General features: G+C 40.6%; 1 protein-coding gene across 2 annotated transcripts in view; it reads left to right on the top strand.

The window, feature by feature from the left end:
* Nucleotides 1-25,142, top strand: part of FGF12 (fibroblast growth factor 12) — a 365,123-nt gene that overhangs the window by 106,709 nt on the left and 233,272 nt on the right. Inside the window, exon 1 of one of the 2 annotated variants that reach the window (XM_068545469.1) lies at nt 2,885-3,083. The exons of the other annotated variant lie outside the window; for it this stretch is intronic. Coding sequence (XP_068401570.1) covers nt 2,885-3,083 — 199 coding nt within the window. Of the gene's footprint in view, nt 1-2,884; nt 3,084-25,142 lie in introns of those variants that run through there. 2 annotated transcript variants of the gene reach the window in all.

The following is a 25,142-nucleotide window of genomic DNA, read 5'->3' as shown; positions in this document are numbered from 1 at the left end:
GGGTATTTCCAACATACGTGTTTCTGCTTGGAAATCATCCATTAAATCTTTTGGCACTACCCTTGATGCTTAGTGAAATGTCTGTTAAGGGGAGGGACTAGGGATATTTGAACACTGATTGACGAGAGATACTATGTATGACTAATAGCCACTTCCAGGCCTTAGCATGACTACTCCTTTATGTTTCCAAATTTTTTCCTGCTGCATTTTAACTTGGGTGACATTATCGTCTCCGCTGAGTTTTCTGTTGCATCCAGCTGTCATCACAAGCACTCCTGGAGACCCGATTGCCCTCCGCAGCTGGTTGTTGACTGCCCTTGCCCACAGTCACCCTCTCACTCCACCTCCATCCTCCCCTCTGTGCAGGGTGCTCACCTGGGTCCTCATTTTAAGGATTGAGCCTGTTTTGCATGTTTCCTGATAGAAACCAGAGATCTGGGTTCCTCAAATATGGAGACACTTTTTCCTGTTCCAAAATGTGCTGAAGGTGGACCCAACAGGCCATTGTTACTTTCTCCAGTGTCCGCTGCCTTCCTTTCTAAAAAGAGAATTCTTTGTGCTTCAGCTTACTGGCGAGACGGCAGACTGCTTTGTCGGCGCCTCACCCCTAGCCCCTCTCTGTGTACCCGGGATCCTTTAACGGGCCGGTAGTGTTTTCTCCTGGGGGAGGGACGGTACAGAGCCGACCGGAGCTGCAGTTCCATCGTTCTGCCTCTGAGAATTTCTCATGCAAACCTCAATCACGTAGGATTGCGTAGAGAGGAGAAAAGGGGAACGACAGAAGACGGAGAAGGGGGAGAGGGGTGACGGGAGGGAGGGGGAAGAGTCTGGGAACAGAGGGCGCGAGGGAGGGGAGGAGGACCCGAGCTCTCTGCGCTTCCTTGCGCTCCGGGAGCCTGGCCCCCAGGCTGGCCCCACCTGGGCGCTCCCAAGCTCTCAGCGGGTGGGCGAGCAGTGCCAAAGGTACACCGGCGGCCGCCCGCGCTTCGTCCCACCCTCCGTCTCGGTGGAGGTCGTCCCTGCCTGGAGTTTCCTGGGGAGCTAGCGCTCCAATCCAGCGAGCCGGCTAGGCGGCGGCGGTGGCGTCCAGGAGCCGGTGCGGCTCGGCGCGCCTGGAGCCTCAGCCCCCGAATGGGACTCAGCCCTGAGCGCCCCCTCCGGGGCCTGGGGAGGAGGCGGCGGGGGGCACCCCGCTAGCCCGCGGCTCCGAGCTGCCACCCGCGCAGCAAGTTGGCCGAGTTGGCGGCAGCCCGCACCTGCTTCCTGGCCCCGGCCCCAGAGTCTGCGTCGGGCCCCGAGGGCCCCAGTGGTACACTCGGCCGCCTCCCGCCCCCCAGACCCGGCGGCCTAGGGGGCCCCTCTTGCGCCCCGGGCGCCAGACCATGGTAGGCAGCTCCGAAGCGGAGCCGCAGCCGCCTCGAGCAGACGTCGCCCGCAGCCAGCCCCCGCCCCACCCGAGCCGCCGCGCGGCTGTTCGCAGCGCGCGGGTCCCTTCCTTCCTCGGCCGGGATGGGCCGCGCGGGACTGAGTGATCGGCCTCGCGTCCGGCGGGTAATCCCCATCTGATCTGATGCCTGTGAGCCGCCGACTGGCGGGCCGCGCGAGCCTGGGGGCCCCGGGCAGCGCGGCGATGACCTGATCCCGAGCTCGCTAGGGCGCCCCCTCCTTCCCTCGCCCCCTCTGAGCCTGTGCGGAGAGCGGCTCGGTGCGGCGGCCCCGGGCGGACCATGGCGGGGAGCTCCAGTTAAAGGCGTGTGGGCGCCGAGCTGGAGAGGAGACCTTCGGCATCGCTGCCTTTTGAGGGGGCTTATTTAAACTACTGAGTCATTCCAGATTTAGGATTCCCTAAATAATCACCAACTGTGCCCGTCTTGTGCCAGAAAGAAAGAGGAAAGAGAAAGAGCACCTGCTCTCGGGACCCCGCGTATCCGCGGCGCTCGCCTCTCGCGGGTTGCTCCCGGAGGGGTGCCTGGCCCTCGAAGATCTCCCTCCCTCCCTTCCTTCCTCTTTCCCCGTCCCTCCTTCCCTCCCCCCTCCCTCGCCTCCCGCGCCTCCCGCTCTCCTTGCAGCGCTGCTGGCGGGGAGTCGCGCTCGCCGCAGCTGGAAACAGCTGTCCCCGCCTGGCGCCCCTACCCCGACTCCGGCTAACCGCTCCCACTTCGCGCCTCTCGGAATTCCAGAACTCGGGCGGGGGCCCCGGGAGAACCGCAGCCGGTGCGATGCATTCCGTAGACCTCACCCAGCCGGGACGGACCTCCTAATCTCCAGAACTGCGGGCCGCAGGGAGTTAAATTGCTGCCTTCCTCTCCTCTCTTGCGGTTGGTGGCTTGTTTTCTAAAGGAACGTTTTATTCACTTTTTAGTATTTTCTACCGGGGGCACGCTACCCGCCTCGGTCCAGACTGCTTTGTAAACGGGTTTTGTATGTATGTATGTGTAGATATACTTTGGACACCTTACAACGCTTGCGCCTCTCCAACAGAGGCACGGCTTGTTGTTTTGGACATCCTTCTTCCCTTTCCACTTGGTACTCCGAACGCAGTGTGACCAAACTCCCCACTGCCCCTTGGACGCGGATCGCCTTGGGGTGCAAGTTTGGGGTGCAAGAGTCTAGTTAACAGGAAGGCCTGGGGCGGCCCCGCCCCCGCCGCCAGCGGTTGGGGAAGTTTACATCTGGATTTTCACACATTTTGTCGCCACTGCCCAGACTCTGACTAAACGTTGTGGGCGCCGGGTTTTCGGTACTGCGGCCTTCTCAAATATTAGCACTGCCTCCCCGCGCCTGCCCTGTCCCTGCAGGCCGCCGAGGTCCTGCCCTCGCCCCGGCGGAGCGTGATCCCGAGGGCGCAGTGGAACCCGGGGCCTGGGGCCCGCGCTGAGCAGCTATGGCTGCAGCGATAGCCAGCTCCTTGATCCGGCAGAAGCGACAGGCGAGGGAGTCCAACAGCGACCGGGTGTCGGCCTCCAAGCGCCGTTCCAGCCCCAGCAAAGACGGGCGCTCCCTGTGCGAGAGGCACGTCCTCGGGGTATTCAGCAAAGTGCGCTTCTGCAGCGGCCGCAAGAGGCCAGTGAGGCGGAGACCAGGTCAGTAGAGGTACAGACGGTGGGCTCCCTAGAGGCTGACACCCCCCTCCCCTTCTGAAAAGCACCTGGGGGCATCCATGGAAGAGAACCAGGATCCCCCTCTTCCATTCTGGCCCCCGTTCTCCAAAAATTTTCAGACATCTTTCAGTCGCCCTCTGTTAGTTAATAGCGTCTTGTCCCATATTCAGGAAAACACTTTATACCTTGATGAAACCACGGTTTGACTAGCGTGAGAGTTACATATATAGATGCTCCTGGTCCCATAGAGCTTGTAGAGTCCTTGAGGGCAGTGACCACCTCATTCTCCCTCTCTCTCTCTTTCTCATCTATCTCTTCATCTGTCCATCCATCCATCCATCCCTTCATCCGTCCGTCCATCCATCCATCCATCCATCCATCCATCCATCCATCCAGTGTTTAATCTGCCTACTGAGGACCTAAATATAAATAAACCTTCCTCCCTATATCTCTCATAACACTTAGCACAATTCTTAACACATAACAGACACTTAGTAGACACCAGATGAACTTAAATTTACTGTCTTTTTCTAAATCTTTCTCTAGCAACACATCATGTCCAGTCTTTCTCACATTCTGATCAATTTCTCACCTCCCCATTTTTACCCATGCCCTTTCACTTCCTTTTACACAGACCTCCTTTTCCTATTCTCTTCCTCCCATTACTCTCAGTGTTTCCAATGGCTCTGCTCATTAACTTTTCTGTCCTATTACTCCCATCCTTTGCACACTCACACTTACTTTTGGGACATTACGGGAACAACATAGTATCTGCAATTTGGTCACAGGGAGTGTAAAGAAAACTTTAGACTTATCAGAGATCTTCTAGGCCTGGCCTTTCTGAAGCTGATTCTCTTCTTTGGCCCTAAATTCAAATGGTTGTTCTTTGATGTGTCTCTGTTTACAAAGGGAAATTGGATACCTCAAAATTTCAGAGTGATTATTCCCATTTTAAGCCAGGCTACCTTGAGAGAATGAAAGCAGAATTTCCAAGGTCTGTGCTTCCATCAGACTTTATTGATCCTCTGGGTGTGGCCCACAGGGTCATTTGCAATCTGCAGATGATCTACCCTTACTGTGGACAACTGAAAGGAAATACTGTCTGGAGAGAAAGCTTGCTCTGTGATCAGTTGACTAGTTTAGGTTAGCATCTTTGCAACTCTGACTGTCATGTTCTCCTGGGTTCCAGGAATGAAGCATATGGGCTAGGGTCATTGGGTGAAGAAAACACTTGGAAAGTCTGGACAAGTGGGGCTCAGAATTAGTTTAGAAATTTGGGATTAAGCCTTATGAAAAAGCCGTCTCATCTCATTTTTCCATTGAGTTTTCATGACGTTATTCACTCCCTAGTGGTCTCATTTTCTTATTCCGTGATGTTGATGAAATAGTAAATTTCAGGAGTAAACAAAAATAATTATGATCTGAAGGCAGGAGCTAGTAAAGCCTATTATTTTATATTCAATTAATATGGCCTGTTCATTTTATACAGGGAAGATGTATGCAAAATACTAGAGTTATCTCTGCACAGTAAATAATTCATATTAGGGGGAAGTCAAATCCGTTGTATTGTTGTGCAAGGATCATTTGGGGGCCATTTTCTCTCAGGGCTTATGTGGTCTGCAAGGGACTTCAAGGCTCTGAGTTCCTTGTGACTCTTATATCTCAGTCTCTGAAGTATGTTCTTGCACTCTAGTTAGGATAATAATGTTTGTGAATAGACCCTACTCAGCCTCCTCAGTTACAAACAAGGTCATCAAGATGATAGGTAGATTGTTTTTGTGAATGGATAAGATAAACTCGACTGATCTTTGTTGAAGTTGATTTGGAGATGAGTGATTTGCGTGGCTTAATTTTGCATAAGAAAATTGCTTCCTGTGACCTTTTCCTTAGCATCTTATTAGAAATTAGAGACTTTGAGGGAATTGCTGAGTTTATTGTTTTTTTCAATGTTCATTTAATCTTTCCCTCTTTTTCATCTACTTAGTGTACATTTTGGCAAAGAGGATCATGACTGGTGAATTCCTTTAGCTTAAGTGTCACAGTAATAATCTGGCAGAGAGATGACAGGACCTGTTAAGACATGCCCAGTGCAAAGGCAGCACACATGTTTCTGTCCACCGTGGACTTCAGTTTGTTATGAAACTTAGCTTAGAAGAATGGGAGCGTAGGGTGCAGCAGAGCTTTTGGGGAAGATGATAGTGTCCTGTTACTGTTACTAACAAAGCCAAACAATTAATCTGTTGATTTGCTGTCAGTGACTATGATTCACGTAGTATGGGATGAGCCTATATAGAGAGATATAGCACCTTCCACATCTCAATTCCAGAGAAGATTCTTTAGCTGGATTGGGAGGAAGTTGCTAAACACCAAAAGGAAAAACTATCTGAGCAAATCTGTTTTACAAGCGCTTTGATGTTATGTTCACTTAATATTTGAGTTATCCTTGAACTCACTAGCCCTTCTAAGCCATATTCTGTGAACTACAAACTGAGTCACAAATGGTAAAGTGGAATAACTTGTCCTGATAAAGAATTTCCACTCTGAATTTCTGTCGAGACACAAGTTCCATGGACCAGACTTGCCAGGGGAGAGAGCCTGAAACAGTGAAGCTAAGCCAGGTATTGGATGGGAAAGGCCACGGTTGTATTTCTGATTTCAGGGCTGACACATTGAGTGTCTCTTAATCCTTGTCTTAGCTCACCAAGTTCTGATGCATATCATGTTGAAACCTCATAAACACAGAGGGAATACTGAAATTACACAGTAAAGTTCTCAGATTTCAAAATCATGATATTGCATTATGAAAATGTGAGAATTGACAGGGCAAGACCTCCCATCGCACAGTTCCAGGACCACAGGGCACCTCAGATGCTTTGTGAGTGCCCTCCCTGGAGCACAGTGATGGCTTACACTGGGACTGTGTAGCAGAATCCTTCCTAAGATACGAAATCCTTGAGCCATAGCAAGTTGGTGGTTTATACAAGATTGCACAGCTAGATTGTGGAAAGATTGGGGCTAGAACTTGATCCAGTTGATTCTTCTTGCCTGTGCACTTCACAACACAACACAGAAAAAAGTAGTATGATGAACTGGGTGTCCTCTGTCAAAGAATGGAAATAATTTTGTGCATTATTTATTTTTACCATTAAGGATTGTTATCATTATTATTTTGTAATTAGAACAGGAATACGGTCTCATAGAGGAGGTAACGGGTAGAAGGAGACATAGGCAATTGGGGTTCTAAAATGAACATCCTATGCAAACTATTATAAATAGGATGGATAAACAGCAAGGTCCTACTGTATAGCACAGGGAACTATATTCATTATCCTGTGATACTGAATAATGGAAAAGAATATGAAAAAATGTATAATATGTGTATAACTGAATCACTTTGCTGTACAGCAGAAATTAACACAACATTGTAAATCAACTCTACTTGAATAAAATAAATTAAAAAAAAATAAAGTGACCATCCTATAGCAGCCTGCATTATAAAAGTAAATCCAACAGTGAAGACATACAGACAGTGCAGGAATAGTTAGCCCCTTAGGCACTGTGTGGGCTTTAGCTCTTTGGAAATGAAATGTTGGAGACCTTGAACTGGCACGTTGGCTGAGGGCACTGAACCATAAAAAAGCCTTTAGAACATTTCTGTTTGTGGACTTTCTAATAAAGAAAGGAGCATTCCTATGGTCATCATTACTACCTGAGTAATTATTTATATGTGAAATACCTGTATGAGTCAGACCTGCTGGAATATTTGCTTAAATGTTGATACCACTTAATTTGTCATATCTAAGCTATTAGCACATCCACGTGAATTACGTGGCTTATTCATTTCCAATATTTGTTTTACTTTTGAATAGAAACATCTGTACAAATGATTGACTCCAGAATTATTTATGTTTTGACTCAGGAGTTGCTGCAGGTAATGGATAGCATTCACTGTCGGGAAGGGAAAGGTGTTTATAGAATCTTTGAATGTTGGAGCAGCCAGGAACCTTGGAGATCATTCGTATCACTCTTTGAGTTTTCAAATGAGAGCCTGTCTGGAAAGTACAGAGTAGTTAGATAAGCCTAAATCTATGTATTTTAAGTGATTTTGTGATTTTATTATTTTTCTATACAATTTAATTCCTTCCCTCAAACCAGAGCATTAAAAAAACAGAAGTAATCAGGAAAATTCCTCACCTAAAAAACATTAGATGTTTTTCATAACTTAAGTTTTTGGTTTTATATTACCTCCCTCTTAAAGAATGATGTAGTATATTTATACCGACTGGATAAAATAAATCCAAGAAGTGATTATAATTTTACTAAATTTTGTTGATTTTCATTTGCCATTTTTCTGAGTCCCTATTTCTGCTTGTTTCTGAGTCCTTGTTTCTGTTATAAAAATTGAGGTTACTCAAAATATTTTAGTATTTTTCTGACTTGTTTTGGTAGATGTATAGTATTTAATAGCATACTCATTCAAAATTTTACTATCAAATATATCCTTTGATGTTGATGAAGGAAGCATCACAGAAAATAGAAACTTCAAGAAGAAAACTGACAAAAAAAGGAGAAATGCTTAATCATGTAATTTATGGAATATAAATTAGATTTTTATAAATTGAAATAATTCTGGTCAATATATAGATTAAGGATACATGCACATGACAGGTGATACTTTACATTTATAGCCAGTAGTTTTATTGTATTTTCTCCTTTAAAAGTATGACTCATATCTGAACTACAAAATCAGCCTAATTAAATGATATTTGGCTTAATGTCTTGTTAAAAAAAACCCAGGCTTTTCTCTTTAGAAACCCATCCTAGGGTTTAAACTGATATTTTGTATGTGTTTTTTTAATCCTATTTTCTCTACAGCAGTGCATTCTCATCAACAAATTATGTTTCCATTGTAAGATCGCTTTAAAATAGCAGGTACTGTGATCTCTTGATTTCTTTCATCCCACAGAGATCTCATCAAGCCATAACTCAGGATTAAGTCTTTTAAGTTTTAATGAAGTTGATATTCTTGAACAGACTTAGAAAAACAATTTTCAGGAAATGAGGCAGTCTGTATTTGAGGAAGCAATAGGAATATTTTAGAAGATCTTTAGAAACTAAAGCTTTGTCTCATACAATTATATTTTAAAGAAAGTACTGGGCTTAACAGTCAAAAACTATTGCTTTTAGTCTTGTTGAGAGCATATTTTTACATAGATATTACAGTGTTGATTTGCTTTGAAAAATTTGTTAGTAGTAATTAGTCTTTTCTTGTCTCTTTCTTGAGTACTTTGCCATAATGTATATTCGCTATGACTTCTTTCTAGAATTATTATAGATTTTATGAGAACTCTCATAAACAGTCTCATTAGACATAGGAGACCAAGTTCATATACTACATTTTGGATTCTATCTGATGGCCTACCCATCAAGCTACAGAGCTTTACTTGTTGTCCAAAGAGAAATGCAGCACATCTAAAGGGCTCTGACAGACATAGAGACACAGACCTTGAGAATGACATACGGATACCGGGGCAGGGTGTTGGTGTGATGAATTGGGAGATTGGGATTGACATGTATACACTACTATGTATAAAATAGATAACTAATGAGAACCTACTGTAAAACACAGAGAACTCTACTCAGTGCTTTGCGGTGACCTAAATAGGAAGGAAATCCAAAAAAGATAGGATATATTGATATGAATACGTACAGCTGATTCATTTTGCTGTACAGCAGAAACTAACACAACATTGTACAGCAACTATACTCCAATAAAAATTAATTAAAAAGATTAAAAGTTAAAAAAAATAAAGGGGCTTCCCTGGTGGCGCAGTGGTTGAGAATCTGCCTGCTAATGAAGGTGACACGGGTTCGAGCCCTGGTCTGGGAAGATCCCACATGCCGCGGAGCAACTAGGCCCGTGAGCCACAACTACTGAGCCTGCGCGTCTGGAGCCTGTGCTCCGCAGCAAGAGAGGCCACGATAGTGAGAGGCTCGCGCACCGCGATGAAGAGTGGCCCCCGCTTGCTGCAACTAGAGAAAGCCCTCACACAGAAACGAAGACCCAACACAGCCAAAAATAAATAGATAAATAAATTAAAAATAAATAAATAAATAAATAAATAAAGGGCTCTGATTCTGAGGCCACTTTCTAAGCATCTGTGGGAGGGAGGAGCCTTAGATGCAAAATGTCTCTAAATTAATCATATATAATAATAACTTTTAATGATAACGTCCTTGACTGTATAACTTCAGGATTTACAGAGTTTCTTCACAACTTCTGCCCCTTTTATTCTTCATAGTGATCCACTGACATAGTTAGCCCCATCTTTGCAATAAGAGAACTAAGCTTCAGAGTAGCAGACAGACTTGTTCAGGTTTATGGAGTCAGGAAGTGGCTAAACTGTTTCAGAAACCCCAGCCTGAACCCTGCGGATCATCTGTCTTTATCTCCCACCACCTTGAGCTAAGGAGCCTGAATCTGAAGAACTCAATGTGATTTGAAGCTGGGACACTCCAGTTGGGGGGAATCCGATGAAGAGTTCAAGGAAATGTGGAGGGTCATGTTACTTTGCTCTGGGGGTGATCTGGAGCCCCCAGGTAGGATCTCTAGTGAGGAGGAGGAGTGAAGTGGGAAGGCTGCTGGCGGTCTGCAGGCCGGTACTGCAGAAGCAGTCCTGTGGCTGTGTTGTCATGTGTTGTTCCCAGGCTCCTGGCTGGGATATCCCTCTCTGCATGCGGGAGCCTTGGAGATGTCAGGGGTGCCACCTGGGACACCTAAGGACCCACTGGGAGACTTGGGTCCAGAGGGGAAGACTTTCTTGACTATAAACATAAACAACTGCTTCAGATGTTTTCAGAAGTAAAGAGGTTAATAACAAGGTCAGGAGAGCCCTGTAGGATTTAGCCTTTACAAAAAAAAAATTTTTTTTAATTTAAAAATTTTTTTACAGTTACTGTTTAAGCGACTGTGTAGCAGAGTGATTAAGTTCATGGACGTTGGTGTGGGATCTGAATCCAAATTCTGGAGATATTATTTGTGAGAACATTAGGCAAGTTTCTTAATACTTTGAGCCTCAGTTTGCTGATTTGTAAAATGAAAATACTATTTCTAGCATTTGTTCAGGAAACGTCTCTCTGAGGAAGAATCATGTAAGCTGAGTTCTGAAGGGTGAGGCAGGCAGAAAAGGATAGAAGAATGTTCAAGGCAGAGGAGAATAGCTTGCATGAGACTGAGGTGAGAGGGAGTTTAGTGATTTTGAAGAAGTTGAAGTGTAACTGGAGTGACGGGAGGAAGGTGATGTTGGAAAGCTTTCCAGGTGATGTTGGAAAGCTTGGCAGGGCTGAGTTGTGCAGGGCCTTGGAGACCCTCAGAGAGACTGCATATTTTAATCTAGGGTCCAAAGAGAGTCAGAAGTAGGTGGTGATATAATGTGACTTGCATATTTAAATGGACACTCTGGCTTTGGAGAGGAGAGTGGATTGTAGGGGAGCCAGAGTGGAAGCTAAGGAATCATAAGGAGGCCAGGGCAGCAGTCTGGGCCAGCAGTTCTCAAAGTGTGGTACGCAGGCCCTGGAAGCTCCTTGGAGACCTTTCAGTGAGTCCGCAAGATTATAACTATTTTCATAATGATATTTCCTAATAATACTAATTATTCATCTTTTTTCACTCATTCTGTCCCAAGTGTCCAACGGAATTTTCCAGAGACTAGATGATATATCCACAATCATCTGAAAAGGCTATTAAAATTTTCCTCCCTTTTAAACCATGTATCCGTGTAAGGCCAGGTTATCTTTAGACACTAAAGCCACAGCATCTCACAAGAGATTAAATGCAGAGACAGATTTGAGAACCCAGCTGATTTGTGTTAAGGCAGACATTAAAGACATTGGAAAACACATAAACTACTTGTTCATTCATTTTGTTTGTTTTGGAAAATATAGTTAGGTTTCATTAAGACACCTATTTATATTAACAGTCGATGGGCTTATTGTTATTTTTAATAAATATTTGAAAAAATTTGTCATAATTTCTAAACATGGTAAATATTGAAAGATATAGGCCACATAAACAAAAGCTCTTTGGGGTATTCAGTAATTTTTAGGACTGTAAAAGGGTCCTGAGAGCCAAAAGTTTGAGAACCACTAGTCTAGGTATAGATGATGTTGACACAGAACATTATGGCAGTGGTCATGGATGTGAAAAGAGTAGGTGCAGGTAGAATGACCTGAGCCTGATAATAGGCAGGTATGGGTCAAGAGAGCATAAGGTGCCTGGATGATTCCTGCCTAAACAATTCAATAGTGAGTGGTGCCTTTGCTGAGATGGAGGACAACTAGAGGAGAAGCAGGGTTGGTATTCGTCAGATAATACGCATCATTCCCAAACTACAAAACACTGCGGAATGCTAAGGTGAAAAATTGGGTAATGGTATTATTTATTGGTTAATAGTTTTACAATATGATGAAGATCCTAAATACCCCTCTGTGTAAGGCTATCTACCTTACTCTTGAACTCTTTAGGGAACTTCTCCTCCATTGATTTATGGCTACTACCTTGCAAGGGTAATCCTATAAGCAAATGTATTTTAGGCAGAGAAAAATATTGAGGAAAGTAGAAAACCTTAATAGTTTTTCTAGTCCTTTAAAATCGAAACAAAATATTTCGTGTCTAACAAACTTCTAAAGATACTTGACCTAGTTTAGTTGTGAATATATTCTGAATATGGCTTTTATATGTGTGGCACCTAGGTGGATTTCATACATGAGTTTGGGCCAAGTTCAGTGGTTTTTGCATAATTAAGTGCCTTTGACAAGACAAACTTTGTAATGTCCTCCTTATTTGTCCACCTGTTGTTAGTCATTTGATTAGTTTGCAGTGCTTATACACCCCCAGGCTCCCTGCTTCTAATCATACTTCTGTTAATGCCTCTTCACTGGAATTTAAGTGTGTACAGCCTTTTCTTAATGACTTTTCAGAGGTCATTAGAGAAACCCTAAGGTCTAAGACCAAACCTAGTTTCCTAGAAAAGAATGACATGGGACAATTGAATCAGTAGTCAAATCACGAAACGTTAGAGCTTAGATATTATACAGGCCAGTGGTTCTCAGCCTAGCTGAAAATGAAATCACCTGGGAGCTTTTATAATGTGCTAATGCCACACAACCAGAAAATCTGATTTCTTGTATCTACTCTGGGGCCCGGACATCAGTTATCGGTTTTGCTTGTTTGTTTGTTTTGAACCTTCAAGGAGATTCTGATGTGCAGCCAAGGTTGAGAACAACCAACCTGTTCAAGTCCCATCACTTCATACCTTGTGACCCTGAAACAAAGAATAATTATTTTATTCATTAATGCCTTTAGAATACATTTATGAGGCCTAGAGACTGTGCACACTAATTTTAATTATAATGATGGTCCCTTCCTTTTGCTTATTGTTGAGTCTTTCCAGTGTTTAATGGTGTCCAAAACCTGAGCCACATTATATGATATGTTTATGTGCCTCATCTTCCTGACCAGCATGTGAGCTCCTAAGGATGGGACCGTGACGTGTTCATTGCTAGATTCTCAGCACTAGCATCTTGCCTGTGTCACTGCAGTTCTTTGATCACTGTTAAATAAATGAGTAAATGACACACCGACTCCTTGAACCTTACCTTTACAGCAAGCCTCAAAGGAAAAGGGATTCTGAAGTTAGTATCTCCAGTTCTCACATAAGGATGCTGAGGTATAGCAAGGCTGGGGCTTCTCAAGTTCACGAGACTGGTGAGAAGTAAATTCTGGGTTTGAACTCAGGTTTGTTTTTCCTAGTCGACTTTTCTCTTCACTCTGCCAGCACTGGAAATGGGCCTCAGTGTTTTTCTTTGCAAAACAGTGGTACTATATTAAAGGATATCTAAGAGCCTTTTTAGCTTGAAAAGTCATTAAATAGCTCCCCTCCTCCCAGGAGGAACACTCATGACCATGACCCGTGACATGAAATACTCATCTGCTCCCTGCTTCCTACTTACACAGGAAATATTAAAACTATTTTCCTAGTGTGCTGTTTAGAACATTCCTAACTACATCCCATTGTTTAATTACCTGAAATGTGCTATTAAACATCTTTTTGCCTAAAATATCAGTCTTTATTTCTTTTGACTCCAATTTAGGCCTTAAAACATTAGGAATTAAATCCAGTGTACTGCAGCGTTTTAGACATTTTTTAAATCTAAGGTAAAAAGGGGGATTAAAACGAAGTGTGAATGAGATTCAGGAGAGAAAATCTGTAAGCTTGTATAAATTATTATAAAAAGAAAAAATAAAAATTTCTAGAAGATGTATTTTTTATTGTTACTGGTGACTTTAATGTTTTATTTTAATTTTGGGAATTCAAAAGATGACCCAGATCACCTTCACAGTGCCCTAGAATCAGATAATACTCCTCAAATAATTAAGAATGGGGGCAAAATTTAAATAAGTACCAAAAGTAGAGATCTGTAGTCAAATTGCCTGGGTAGAATAAGTGTCAGATTCTGTTTTCAGATAAATAGCTCTAGCTGAGCTGTCTACATATTATTATATTATCCATACCAAATGTAATATTATGTTGGGGAGAAGACTTTAAGACAGGATAGCCACCTAAAATCACCTAAAGAGGCTAGAAAAGAAAAGATTGGTCAGTGTCTGTAATTCATAAAAAAATGATGAAAAATAAGCAGAATCTCAAATTCCAAGGAAGCCCAAGTTTCTCATGATGGAGAGAGTTAAAGCAGTGTTATTGTCATGCTTTATTACTTCAGGGAGGACTGCAGAGGATTTTTGTAACCAGTGTGTAGCCATGAAGTTAAACATAAGTGGCAAAAGAGGTGATGATTCTGAAGATCAGAATTCTAGAAAGGAAGTCACGTTGATAGAAACCCAAGTTTCCTCTGCAGTCTTCTTCTTATGGGATACCGCTCTGAGAGACTGGAAATTTACTTTCCCTTCAGAATGGTGGAGAGGGTTCCTGTTTGCCTCCTTGCTGAACCTGTCTTCTGATAGGCCCCAGGGCCCTTCTCCTCTGTAGCCTTTGCTCAGGAAAGTATCAATGGTTGGTAGCATCTTGAAGTTCTGGTATCCTGAGAGGTCTGCCTCTCCTCCCTCTCCACCTACAGGTCATGAGAAAAGCAGCACGAAGAAGGAAATGCACTTTGAAATCATGCTTTTCCTAGTGTTTCCACAGAATTCCCTTCTTTGAGGTTTTGATGGGCTGCATTTCTGGGTTACTATATGGCTTCTTGAGTTTGAATTGCACTCATGATTCTGTTAATGGGACCACCATTTTGGTTGGAAACCTGAAGATGGAGGATCCTTGGCTCCCGTTACTTTCACCTAAAGCACAGTCCTGCCTGTTCTCTTTTTCATGTTATGCAACCACATTCAGTCTGAAGCTTTTGTCTCATGCTATTACACGTCTGCACTTGAGAATGAGTAACTGTGACATCAGCCTTGGGAGATCCACCTAGTGGGGTATGTGATTTAAAGTGTTTCTGGGTTTGCATTAGAAAACATCAGCACTCATTACAATCACCCACCTTATGGGGGAGGGAAGTGAGCCTCTGAAGGGGTAAATTAGGTCATAAAACTATGAAAGGCAGAGCAAACACAGAAACTAAGCCTATAAACATAAGCCTGTGCCTTACTGCTACACCATAGCTGTCTCCTGTGGGACATTGCCCATTGATGGTAGCAAGATTATCCATCTGCTTCTTCGTTTTGAGCAATTTAAATGTGGGTAGTTGCTTTTAAATATCTATAGTCAAGTTATATTGTCGGACACCTATTGAATAGCTGTTTTGTCATGTGCTTGGGAATGGGATATGGCAATAATGAGGGAGTACCTGTTCTTTTCCTGTAGGGCAATCTATAATTTTGTCAACTCTGGCCAGATTTGTATTACTGCGTTCCAAGTTGTAGTTTTGCTGTGTTCTTCTGGACAGTTTCTCCTGTAATGTCTAAATTTCAAGAAAAATAATAATTTCTTAATTTAAAAAAATTCACCACAATTTGTCTTTCAAAAATACACGTGGGCTCAAGACCTGGCCGAGAGCATGCTGTTTGATTATATATATTATCAACATGAATATGCTGCATAATCAAGGTTCTTTCTCTACCTCTCCTCCCACAGTGCTCTAGCCAACCCCAGCCTTGTTGCATACATAGAACATTTACAGTATCTGACCATTTCAGTTCCATAATTTATAGTTGGTTTCCCCACAAGGCATGCTGATAATTTCCATACCTGTCTTTCCCTTACTCAGACATAGCCCCACATTTTCCCACCCTGCGGCAGTCCAGCCCAACTCCCATCTCTTATGCCAGATCTTCTCAGATTCTTCCAGGTAGAATGAATCACTGCCTGCCCCTTCACTTGGCTTTATACCTGTATTGTCGTCTGCAGTTCAGTCTGTCTTGTCTTATAATTACTGCGTAAGTACCTGTCTCTGCCTTTGGAGTATGAGCTCCTGTAGGAAAAGGACACTATCATTTCAATGCTATCTCCATAGTAGGTGGTCAGAAATAACTCATCCAAATGAAATGAATTCTATTGGTGACTAGTGTGCTCATGGCATCAGTACTAGTCAGGTTTCAAGGGAATTTCTGCACAAATGTGAAAATGCTGAGCAAGAAAAGGAATTAGTATTTTAAGCTAACATTAATTTCCTTTTGTTCAATATTAAAATACAAAAATATCATTAATCCATTTTCATTTGGTGTATAGCTATTAGATAAATATTTAGCACTTACATCTTCCCTTCCTCCCAACCCACCTCTCAGTTGCCACCCTTGTTTCACTCAGTATATACTTTCTTCTTTCTCAGCAGGGTAACTACTTATAAAGGGGGAGTTTCTATGGAAATGCTAAAAAAGAGAGCATCTTTATATTAATTTATCTCTTTGCTCCAGAAATGGAGGGGAAGTGGGTGGCGTAGCCAGTTTGGAAAAGGGCCCGTTTCTATCTTGACTGGCTTTGGTTTCTTAACATTGGGTTAATGAGAAATAACCTTTGCCATTGATTTCAAAATCAGGCATGCCTGGTCCTTACATTTACAGTTGAGACCAACAAGCCATTTTAGTGTTAAATAATCTTGAGGGAACATATTCACTCTGGTTTCACTTTCCTTTGTGAAGCTCTAAGTGATGAGGGAATACAGTATTGATTGGGTCTAATGAAAAAGCTTCTTTCTGTCAACTCTTTCTTACCTCATTGGCTTTTCTTCTTTTCTCTTCTTTTACTCTTAAAGCTATTGATAGCACATTAAGTAAGTCTTCTGTGTATGCTGCAGTCCTCTGTATTTATTCTTTTGCTGGGTTTGAAACCCAGGCTTTTTCTTAAGAAGATATGAATAAAAGAGGCCTTTGATTCAGTCTAAGGTAACAGTATCATAAAAATAGCATTGGACTTTTTGACCTTGGGGAAGCTTCTTTTTCTTCTCTTCAGCTTTGCTTCCTCATTTTCAGAATAAAGGGGCTGTATCAGGTGGTTTCTGAGATCCCTTTCAGCTTTATCATTCTTTTTTTTTTTTAATTTGATAATCTCCTCTTGAAATTACTTTGAAATTTTTTTTTTAATAAATTTATTTATTTTTTAATTTATTTTTATTTTTGGCTGTGTTGGGTCTTCGTTTCTGTGCGAGGGCTTTCTCTAGTTGCGGCGAGCGGGGGCCACTCTTCATCGCGGTGTGCAGGCCTCTCACTGTTGGGGCCTCTCTTGTTGCGGAGCACAGGCTCCAGACGTGCAGGCTCAGTAGTTGTGGCTCATGGGCCCAGTTGCCCCGCGGCATGTGGGATCTTCCCAGACCAGGGCTCGAAGCCGTGTCCCCTGCATTGGCAGGCAGATTCTCAACCACTGCGCCACCAGGGAAGCCCAGCTTTATCATTCTTGATGTGTATTTCTGGTGTTAATTCTTACAGGGGGTAGGTTGTTGGATTCCAAGATATCTGTATGTCAGATGTAAGAAAATAGCTTAATGATATGTTGGACATGAAATTCCGGAAGACTTGACATGTATATTAAGGGAATAGCAAAAAATTAATACCTATATTTTTGTTTAATTGCTCTCCTCCATATTCTTTATTTGTACTTAGATCCACTAATTTAATTGAGCACAAGTTGACTGTATTTCTAAATTTTCTTTGTATTATTTTAGGTTTTGCATTTCACTGGGCATTCAAGATAGATTATTACATAGATTTGGGCTTCAGCACTGAAGGGATTTAATAAGATGGTGGAACTAGATTTTGTTCTAATGTAGATGACATTTATTTATTTACTAGTGCAGCCTCAAAGAGAAGATAAAAATAAAAAATGGACAGCAAAAGGGACTATGTGATATTGAGTGCAAGTTGAAGACTGATTTCTGAATAAGCTAATGTGAAACATCATATTCCATGACAGTTTTAAATTAAGCAGTGGAAATGTGCCATCGGAATAGGAATGATAGTAGAGAGAAAAGTCATGCCTTAATTATCAAGCTTTTAGATTTCTCAGACTTTAAGACATACCTTTTTGATATATTTCTACCAAGACTTCATCAATTAAGGAAGAAACCAACATTTACTGAATATCAGACTTGACATACTCTTAGCAATCATCACATTTATATTATGGAGAGTTGGTGAAATTTAATTGTGCTCATTAGTGGTAAAAATATAAGATTTAGAAAAGAAGGGTGTAATTAAAATATTGCCTAAACTGAGATTTTTGCATTTCTGTGATTTTCATTTATGTATGTCACCCATCTCATCTGTTCTCATAGGTATTATTGGTATTTGACTTTTTTCTTCTTTAGTTTTTCCCAATTCTTTATCTATGCAGTATGGTTACAATATACATAGGGGAAATTCAGTTTTATCTTTTGAACCATTGATCATGTTATTTTACGAAAAATAAGCTTGGCCTGTTCCTTGAATTGAAGTCTAATACAAGGTCACGTTTAGGATTTATAGCACCTAAAATTGCATGACATATAGTAGGTGTGTTGATAAACCTGATTACCTGCCTCTGGATAAGCTCCTATTTATCAATATCGTCGTAGAGGGTATTGCTTGGAATCAACATTATAATCCAGGTTTGGTCTGATAAACCCAGAGTAAAATACCCTCAGTCTAGATTAGAATTTCTGTGAGGGCTTTAGGAGGTCACTTTATCCCTCTGCACAGTAATATTTGGTTAACTGTTCTTGCAACTGCTGTTTATAATGTGCTTTGAGAAAAGAACTTTATAATTTCACAGTAGGGATTTTATTATTTTTTTGTGTTAACCAAACTCTTAGGATTTTCAAAAGTGGTTTTTGCCTGCATTCTAAATTAAGTCTCCAGTTGGTCTAGACCTCATCTGAATTGATTCAGGCACTTTCATGGGTAGTTCTCCCAGCATGTAAGCTATATGCTCAAAGGCCTTATTGTGTCTAATTTTAAGAGTTCTGAGCATATCTTGTTCACAATTTCAATGTTACAGTCTGTGCACCAATGTAATGAAGAGATGCACATTTTATGAGTCCCAAGACAGTGGCTCTTTTGGGTCTCCTTGTGCTCATGCAAGCCCCATTCATCATTCAGACCTATTTCCCAGGTAAAATTCTCCATCTTCTCCTTTATGCACCCATTTCCTCTGTAGATACATTAGTCATAATACTCATAACACTTTCTTCAAATTGTTTTTATAGTTGTTGTTCTTCTGCTAGACTTTGAACCTGTTCACAGAGAGTCCATGAGACAAGCGTTATCTTGGTGAATATTAGTGTTTGCTGAACGATGTCCTTAATAGAGGTGTTCCTGATTTTTTGTTGTTGTTGTTGTTAGTTTGTTTTTTCTCCTTGGGTGAACTCACCTTTATTGACTTCACCTGTCTCCTGTATATTTCTGACTTACAGGTTGACATCTGAGCTCCTCATCCAAATTTCCAGTAACATGCTGTTTACTTCCATGTGGTTCCACTGCTAACTCAAATGCAACCTTCTTCATCTTGAATTTAATTATTATCATCCCCCAGATCTCAGTCTTCTTTGTATCTTGAGTTTCCCATCTCAGTGAATGACATTCTTTATGATAGCTAGTATGCACTTAGCAAATATTGGCAGTTTCCTGACGCCAACCTTCTTGTTTGACAAGTTGGGAACCCCTCTTATCTCTGACTCATCTCTCTTTATTTCATATCCAATCACCAACCTCATTGATTTGATCTCTGCAAAGTATTTTGTTTTTTTTTTTTTGTTTTTTTAACTTCATTTATTTGTCAGGCACTAACTGAGGACTTTCTGGGAACTGAGGAAAGTAAGATGAATCAGGTACAGTTACTAACATCAGGTAAACTGATAATCTTTGTTCTATATTATCTTTTCTCCATCTCTCTTGTCACTGCCACGATTTAGGGTTTGTTTTTTTTTTTATAACCTGCAGTTCTAATGCATTTTGAAAGGTGGATCTTATACTTAATACACTTTTGAGAGAATACCTATTTATTAACCTGAATGTTGTGAAGTCTTAATCTCCCTTTTCCTGAAGCCTTAATCAGTCTGAACAGAATTTTTAAAAAACATCCTTAATATCACATTACTTCCCCATAAAAACCTTTGTAAAATTTCCCAGTTGCTTACAAAAGCACCTTTAAATGGCCTGCACATTGCTATGATTTCTTGAGATCTTGTTGTCAATCTCTTTATCTTCCTCTTAGTGCATTTATCCACAGCCTCCGTACTTTGAGTGTGGCATTTGAGCCAGGCCAAGGAAGATTAGAAAGATTTCAATAGGAATAAATGTGGGTGATAAGCACATGAACAAAGGAATAGAGATGGGAAACCCTGTGGCTGCATTTCCGAGCAGTTACTGATACTCGAAAGTACACAACACAAAAGGCTCTCCCCCATCCCTCCATTTTGTTATTTTCCACTCAGCTTGCAATCCGAACAGTCAATTTGAATGTGTTCTGTGGAAGGAAAACTCATGGACATTTGAGTGTTTTTCATAAACTAAGGCAACCAAGTCAATGATTATGAGTCAGCCTATGAGAGCTCTTTCTTTATATACCTGGGTTACCCTAGCACCCATCTTGGTTTAGATTAAATATTTAAAATTGAAATGAGAACCTTAGAACATGATATTTAAGTATAGGTAGTTCGTTTTATTGCTCAGATATTATGGATGATGATTTTTATCAGACATATAATATTTATTTCATCATTTGTTCCTTGGGTTGAATTTTCTGCCGTCATGTAGTTAATTGTAGCTTGTACTTGACACCCCTGGTTTTTAGCCTGTCATAGAAATAATGCATTTTGAAAGGTGGAGCTTCTACTTAGTACACTTTTAAGAGAATGCCTATTTATTAACCTCTTGTGTCAAGTAAAGATTTAACATCGATTTTAGTTAGAATCAAAATAAAGTAGAATTGATCTAAAGCTTTGTTTTCTTTTTCTTTTCACTTTATGTAATCAATCTAAGAACTAGGAATGCTCAGTTGCCTTTGTAAAATCTAGAATTAAAAGAGAGGAAGTGCTCAGGCTGAAGGGATAACATTAAAATATATGTAAGTGGTTCCCAACCTTTCCCTTGAGGAAATGGTCAGTCCAGATGGTCCCAGATTTCAGGGGAAAACTGTGGACTAGATATTGTTAAATTAAGTCTTTTCATATTTGTTAGCCATTCAATCCTGTTTCATTATAACATTACCTTCTTTTATTTTTTTCTTGATTGGCTTTGTTTCCTTCTTATTTTTTGACTTTCTTTTTCAATAGTTGGGTACCACAGACATCAGTATCAGTAAATAAATGAAAAAAAATTGACACTGCTTTATATTTCCTAAGGTATGAGTAAAAGTTTTTACTTATTTTTTTCTTCTTTTTCATATGTTTAATTTTTTTAAAAAATTGAATTTTAAAAATATATTTTCCAAATGACTACTTATTTATAGTATTTCACAGTTGGCAACATATAGCAAGTTGCTTTCAAAAAGGTAAAATATATGAAAAACATAAAGTTTTGATGGCTTTGATTAAGAAACAAATGGTATTAATTTAAAAATTTTGTTTTTCCTTCTATACTCCCTTTATCTCCAAGTCATTCCATTTATCACTGTATTGAAATTATGTATTTGTAAGTCATATATCTCCTATAATATTATAGATTGAATTCTTTTTAGTATGTGATTTCTAATTGTAGCCCCACAAAATCTAGCACAATATCTGGCATATCATTATATTTCACTAGACAAAAACCAAACGAACAAAATATCTAATAATATATGTCAGTTTCTATAACTTCACATATTTTAAGTAAAATGCAGTATAACTCCTGAAGCCCTCCAGTATAACAATTCCTTTTCTTTAGTTGAGATTCCATGACACTGATTTAGATTGTTTTGTCTTTGCTTATTTTCATAAACACTTACATTTTATGTATTTTTAATTACTTCAATTAAGAGTAGCTACAATCAAACTTTAAAGTTATTCCATTTCTGTTTTGTTACTTATTGAAAATAAGGATCATAAATTAATGAAAGAATGAGGTAAGACATAAAATAAAATCTATTTTTAAAAATGTATCAAAGATTATTCAAGCAGAACTAGGCTTTCTGAATTAGTTTTATTAATAAGTCATTTTCCTTCTCCAAACCTGAAAAAAAAACATACTTGGATGTCTAATCATCTAACAAAATGGTTAGATATACTTACAGTGCTTTAAAATTCGAAGCTTCTGAGTGACTCCTAACTGGTCTTACACTTGTCACTTCTCTTCTGTGAAATCACAAAAGGGCCAACTATGAGGTGTCATTCGAGTTCTTCCTCTGAGATTTCATCATAAAATATTCACCAGCTTCTCTCTAGGGCTTTCCCACAGGCAGGCACACCAGGACACGTTCCGACTCACTGATAATAATGGGATCTGATTTCGATCCTTGAACTTGCAGTGCAGGCATCTACGTCTGAGACAGGAACACTCTGGATATTTCCCTACATTCTTTCTCAAACACAGTGCAGATCCCTGCTAACATTTGCCCCTTTTTCATATTCATATCATTGTTATTCATGTTATTGTTACAGAATTCCGTGACGCCATGTAAGTAGCCACTACAACTGTCTGCAGTGTTTAGGGATAAGGGAGTAACAGGCAGGTTAGTGTCAACCTTATGGAAGACAATAAAGTGTAGAAAGGTACTCACCCTTTGCCTGGAACGTGGTTAAGTGTTCAATAGCTTTTAGTTTCTTTTTGCCCCTCAGCTTTTGACATTAATTCCAGTGTTCTTTCTATTACACAGGATTGTCTCTCCCGGTAGCCTGTTTGTTGGGTAGATCAGAAATAGTTTTATTTTTGCACCCACCCAATTGGTCATTTTCAATTTGTGTTCTTTACATACTTCTTTGTTTCTGTTCATGCATTGCTGTGGATGTAGAAGGAAAAGAAGAAAAAAGAAAAATTAAATCACTTGAATAATGACAATATCAGAGCCTTCCTTTAACTTTCAAATTCATTTTTTTCTGCATTTCAGTGGATGATAGGACTTTATTTCTACAGTAAATTTAAGAAAATGAGAAAATAATTTTTGATAAGATTTAAATGTTGTTTTGGAGGGTGAGATATATAAGTGTTGCATCCCTGAGTCATAAATCAGTCAGAACTTATGACAGATGAAATTTGTGTAGGGAAAAAATTAAATAATGAAATTGGATTCAAACAGTAATTGCCACAAACCATATTTAAGATATAGTCCCGAGGAAGGCTGCAGCTAGCATATTGTGTGTTTGTGTGTGTGTGTGTGCACGTACGTGCACACGAGCACGCATAAGCATGTGTGTACTTAGACATTAACAAAGTGTGTGAGTACATAAACTATCAAAAAGAGTATCCAGAATCATGAGAAAGCCACATAGCAATATGTATTTAGGTCAGCTTGGAACCAAAGAATTAGCTCTGGAGAGAGGGAAACTGTGTTCGTCTTCAGACAATGCCACTAACTAGGTGTATGTCATTTATTCTCCATTTATTCAGACCATATTGAAAGCTTACCATGTACTAGTGATGGGCTAAGTAATAGTTAGTTACCTCACTTTTCTGAGCCCCAGTTACCTTCATGATAAAATAATATAGTACGAATACTAATGAATCTTCTAATTCTCAGAGAGAGGGCCTTTGTTCTGGACTCCATTCTGGCCTTCCTCCAGGAGCAAGGAGTCCAAAGGGTTAAAGGTTTATGTCCACCTAGAGCCCATGCTTCCTCATTCTGTACCACATTCCAGGGATCTGGAACCCTAGAAGGTCTGAGCTTTGAGACGAGTGGCATGTTCTCCCAGTGCTGCCCTGTTTGACAGAAGATTCTGCGGAGTCCAAAGAATTTAAGTTCAACCCTGGGCTGCTTCTGGGTCATTAGGAAGGTATAATTTTCAAATAGCAAAACCAAACATTTTATTATACGGCTAGTTATCTTGATTTACAAATTTAAATATTAAACATATGGTATGTGGGTTACCATTTATTCCGTTGCCCTGGGTCCCACAAATATTAGGGGTGGAATTGAATAACACCTACCTTAAAAGTGTATTTCATGGAACAAATAGGAATATGTATGTATATGTACATATATAAAATTTCTACACAAATATGGAATATGTTATTAGTATGCCATAATATAAAAATAAATAGTAACAGAAGGAGCCCCGTGGTAATGAGATACTTGACACTTTACATACAACCCCAGTACGTAGTGCTCAGGATGTTGTAGGAACTCACTGCCACAGTCACAATGAAATTCATTAAACATGACAAGCCCTTTCATATCTGTGTCTTTGCACATGCTTCCTGAAAAGCCATTTCTTCTTCCTTCTTCTCTGAATCTGTCTATCCGTCTATCTCTCTATCTATCTATCCACCAATCATCTATCATCTATCACCTGTTGCTACTCTGTACAGATGAGGACATTATAAAACAGAGAAGGTAAGTGACTTACCCAAACTGAGAGTGACAGAGTTAGGAATAGAGTCAAGTTCTCCTGACACTTAAATCAGTCCCTTTTTGCTCTCCTAACCTGCCATAGGAATACACAGGTAACGGGTCTTCCAGGTTTATCTGTGCAGATGGTGCTCTGAATGATATCCCTGGGAAATGGGTCATAACTCAGTAGATACTCAGTGTAGTTAAGAGAGTGTATATATATATATATATATATACATATATATATATATACACACACACACACACACACACACTCTATGAGATGTCAGGGAGTGTATATATATATATAATTTCCCCCCCTGCCCGCCCCCCCCAGAATTTTCATGTATGTACTGGAAAACTTGAATGAGAATTACCTGTTATAAAGGGGAACCACCATATTTGGGAGCTTTTGCATCTGAATAAGCAAATTGACATCTGTTCTCTCCTTCTTTCCTTCTGTTACAATGAAGTTGTTTTTTCTTCTAGCTGAGACCAATCTCCTGTGTTTTAAATTGCATCCCCTTCCACCTTCATAGGAAGGATACTTTACCTTTAATTCCTCTCTCTCTTGGATTCTTGTTGTTTTCAATTCAGCAGGCTTAAATCTTTCTAAAACAGTCAAACAACCTTACCACAATCCCCAACCCTTTGTCAGGTCCTTAACTTTCTTCTTGTTCGTGTTCAAACTTAAAATCTTCTATTTATTGTCACCTTTTCTTCTTTCCTTCCTCACACCTCATATCTTTCTAATCTGGCTTCTACCCTCAGTACTAAAACATACTCCTCTCGTCGTGGTTACTAATAACCTCCAGTTTACTAACTCTAGAGGGTATTTTCCAATCCTCCTTTACACGACCTCTTGGTAGCACCCAACACTGCTGGTCAGTCCCTCCTTTTGAAATATTGTTTACTCCCATCTTTCTGGTTTCTACTTAGTCTCCTTAATTAGCTTATCTTTATTTATTCCATCTTTGGAGATTCTCAATGTTCAGTCCTGGGTAGTAAACACTCACAATGTACTCTCAGTGCTTTACTTCTCAAAAGTCAACTATTGCCACATTTATATCCTCAGTAAAGACCTTTCTTCTGA

The sequence above is a fragment of the Eschrichtius robustus genome, chromosome 6 (genome assembly GCF_028021215.1).
Source record: "Eschrichtius robustus isolate mEscRob2 chromosome 6, mEscRob2.pri, whole genome shotgun sequence".
Classification (NCBI taxonomy): Eukaryota; Metazoa; Chordata; class Mammalia; order Artiodactyla; family Eschrichtiidae; genus Eschrichtius; species Eschrichtius robustus.
Note: the sequence above shows the minus strand (reverse complement) of the source record. Positions and strands in the feature narration are given on the sequence as shown.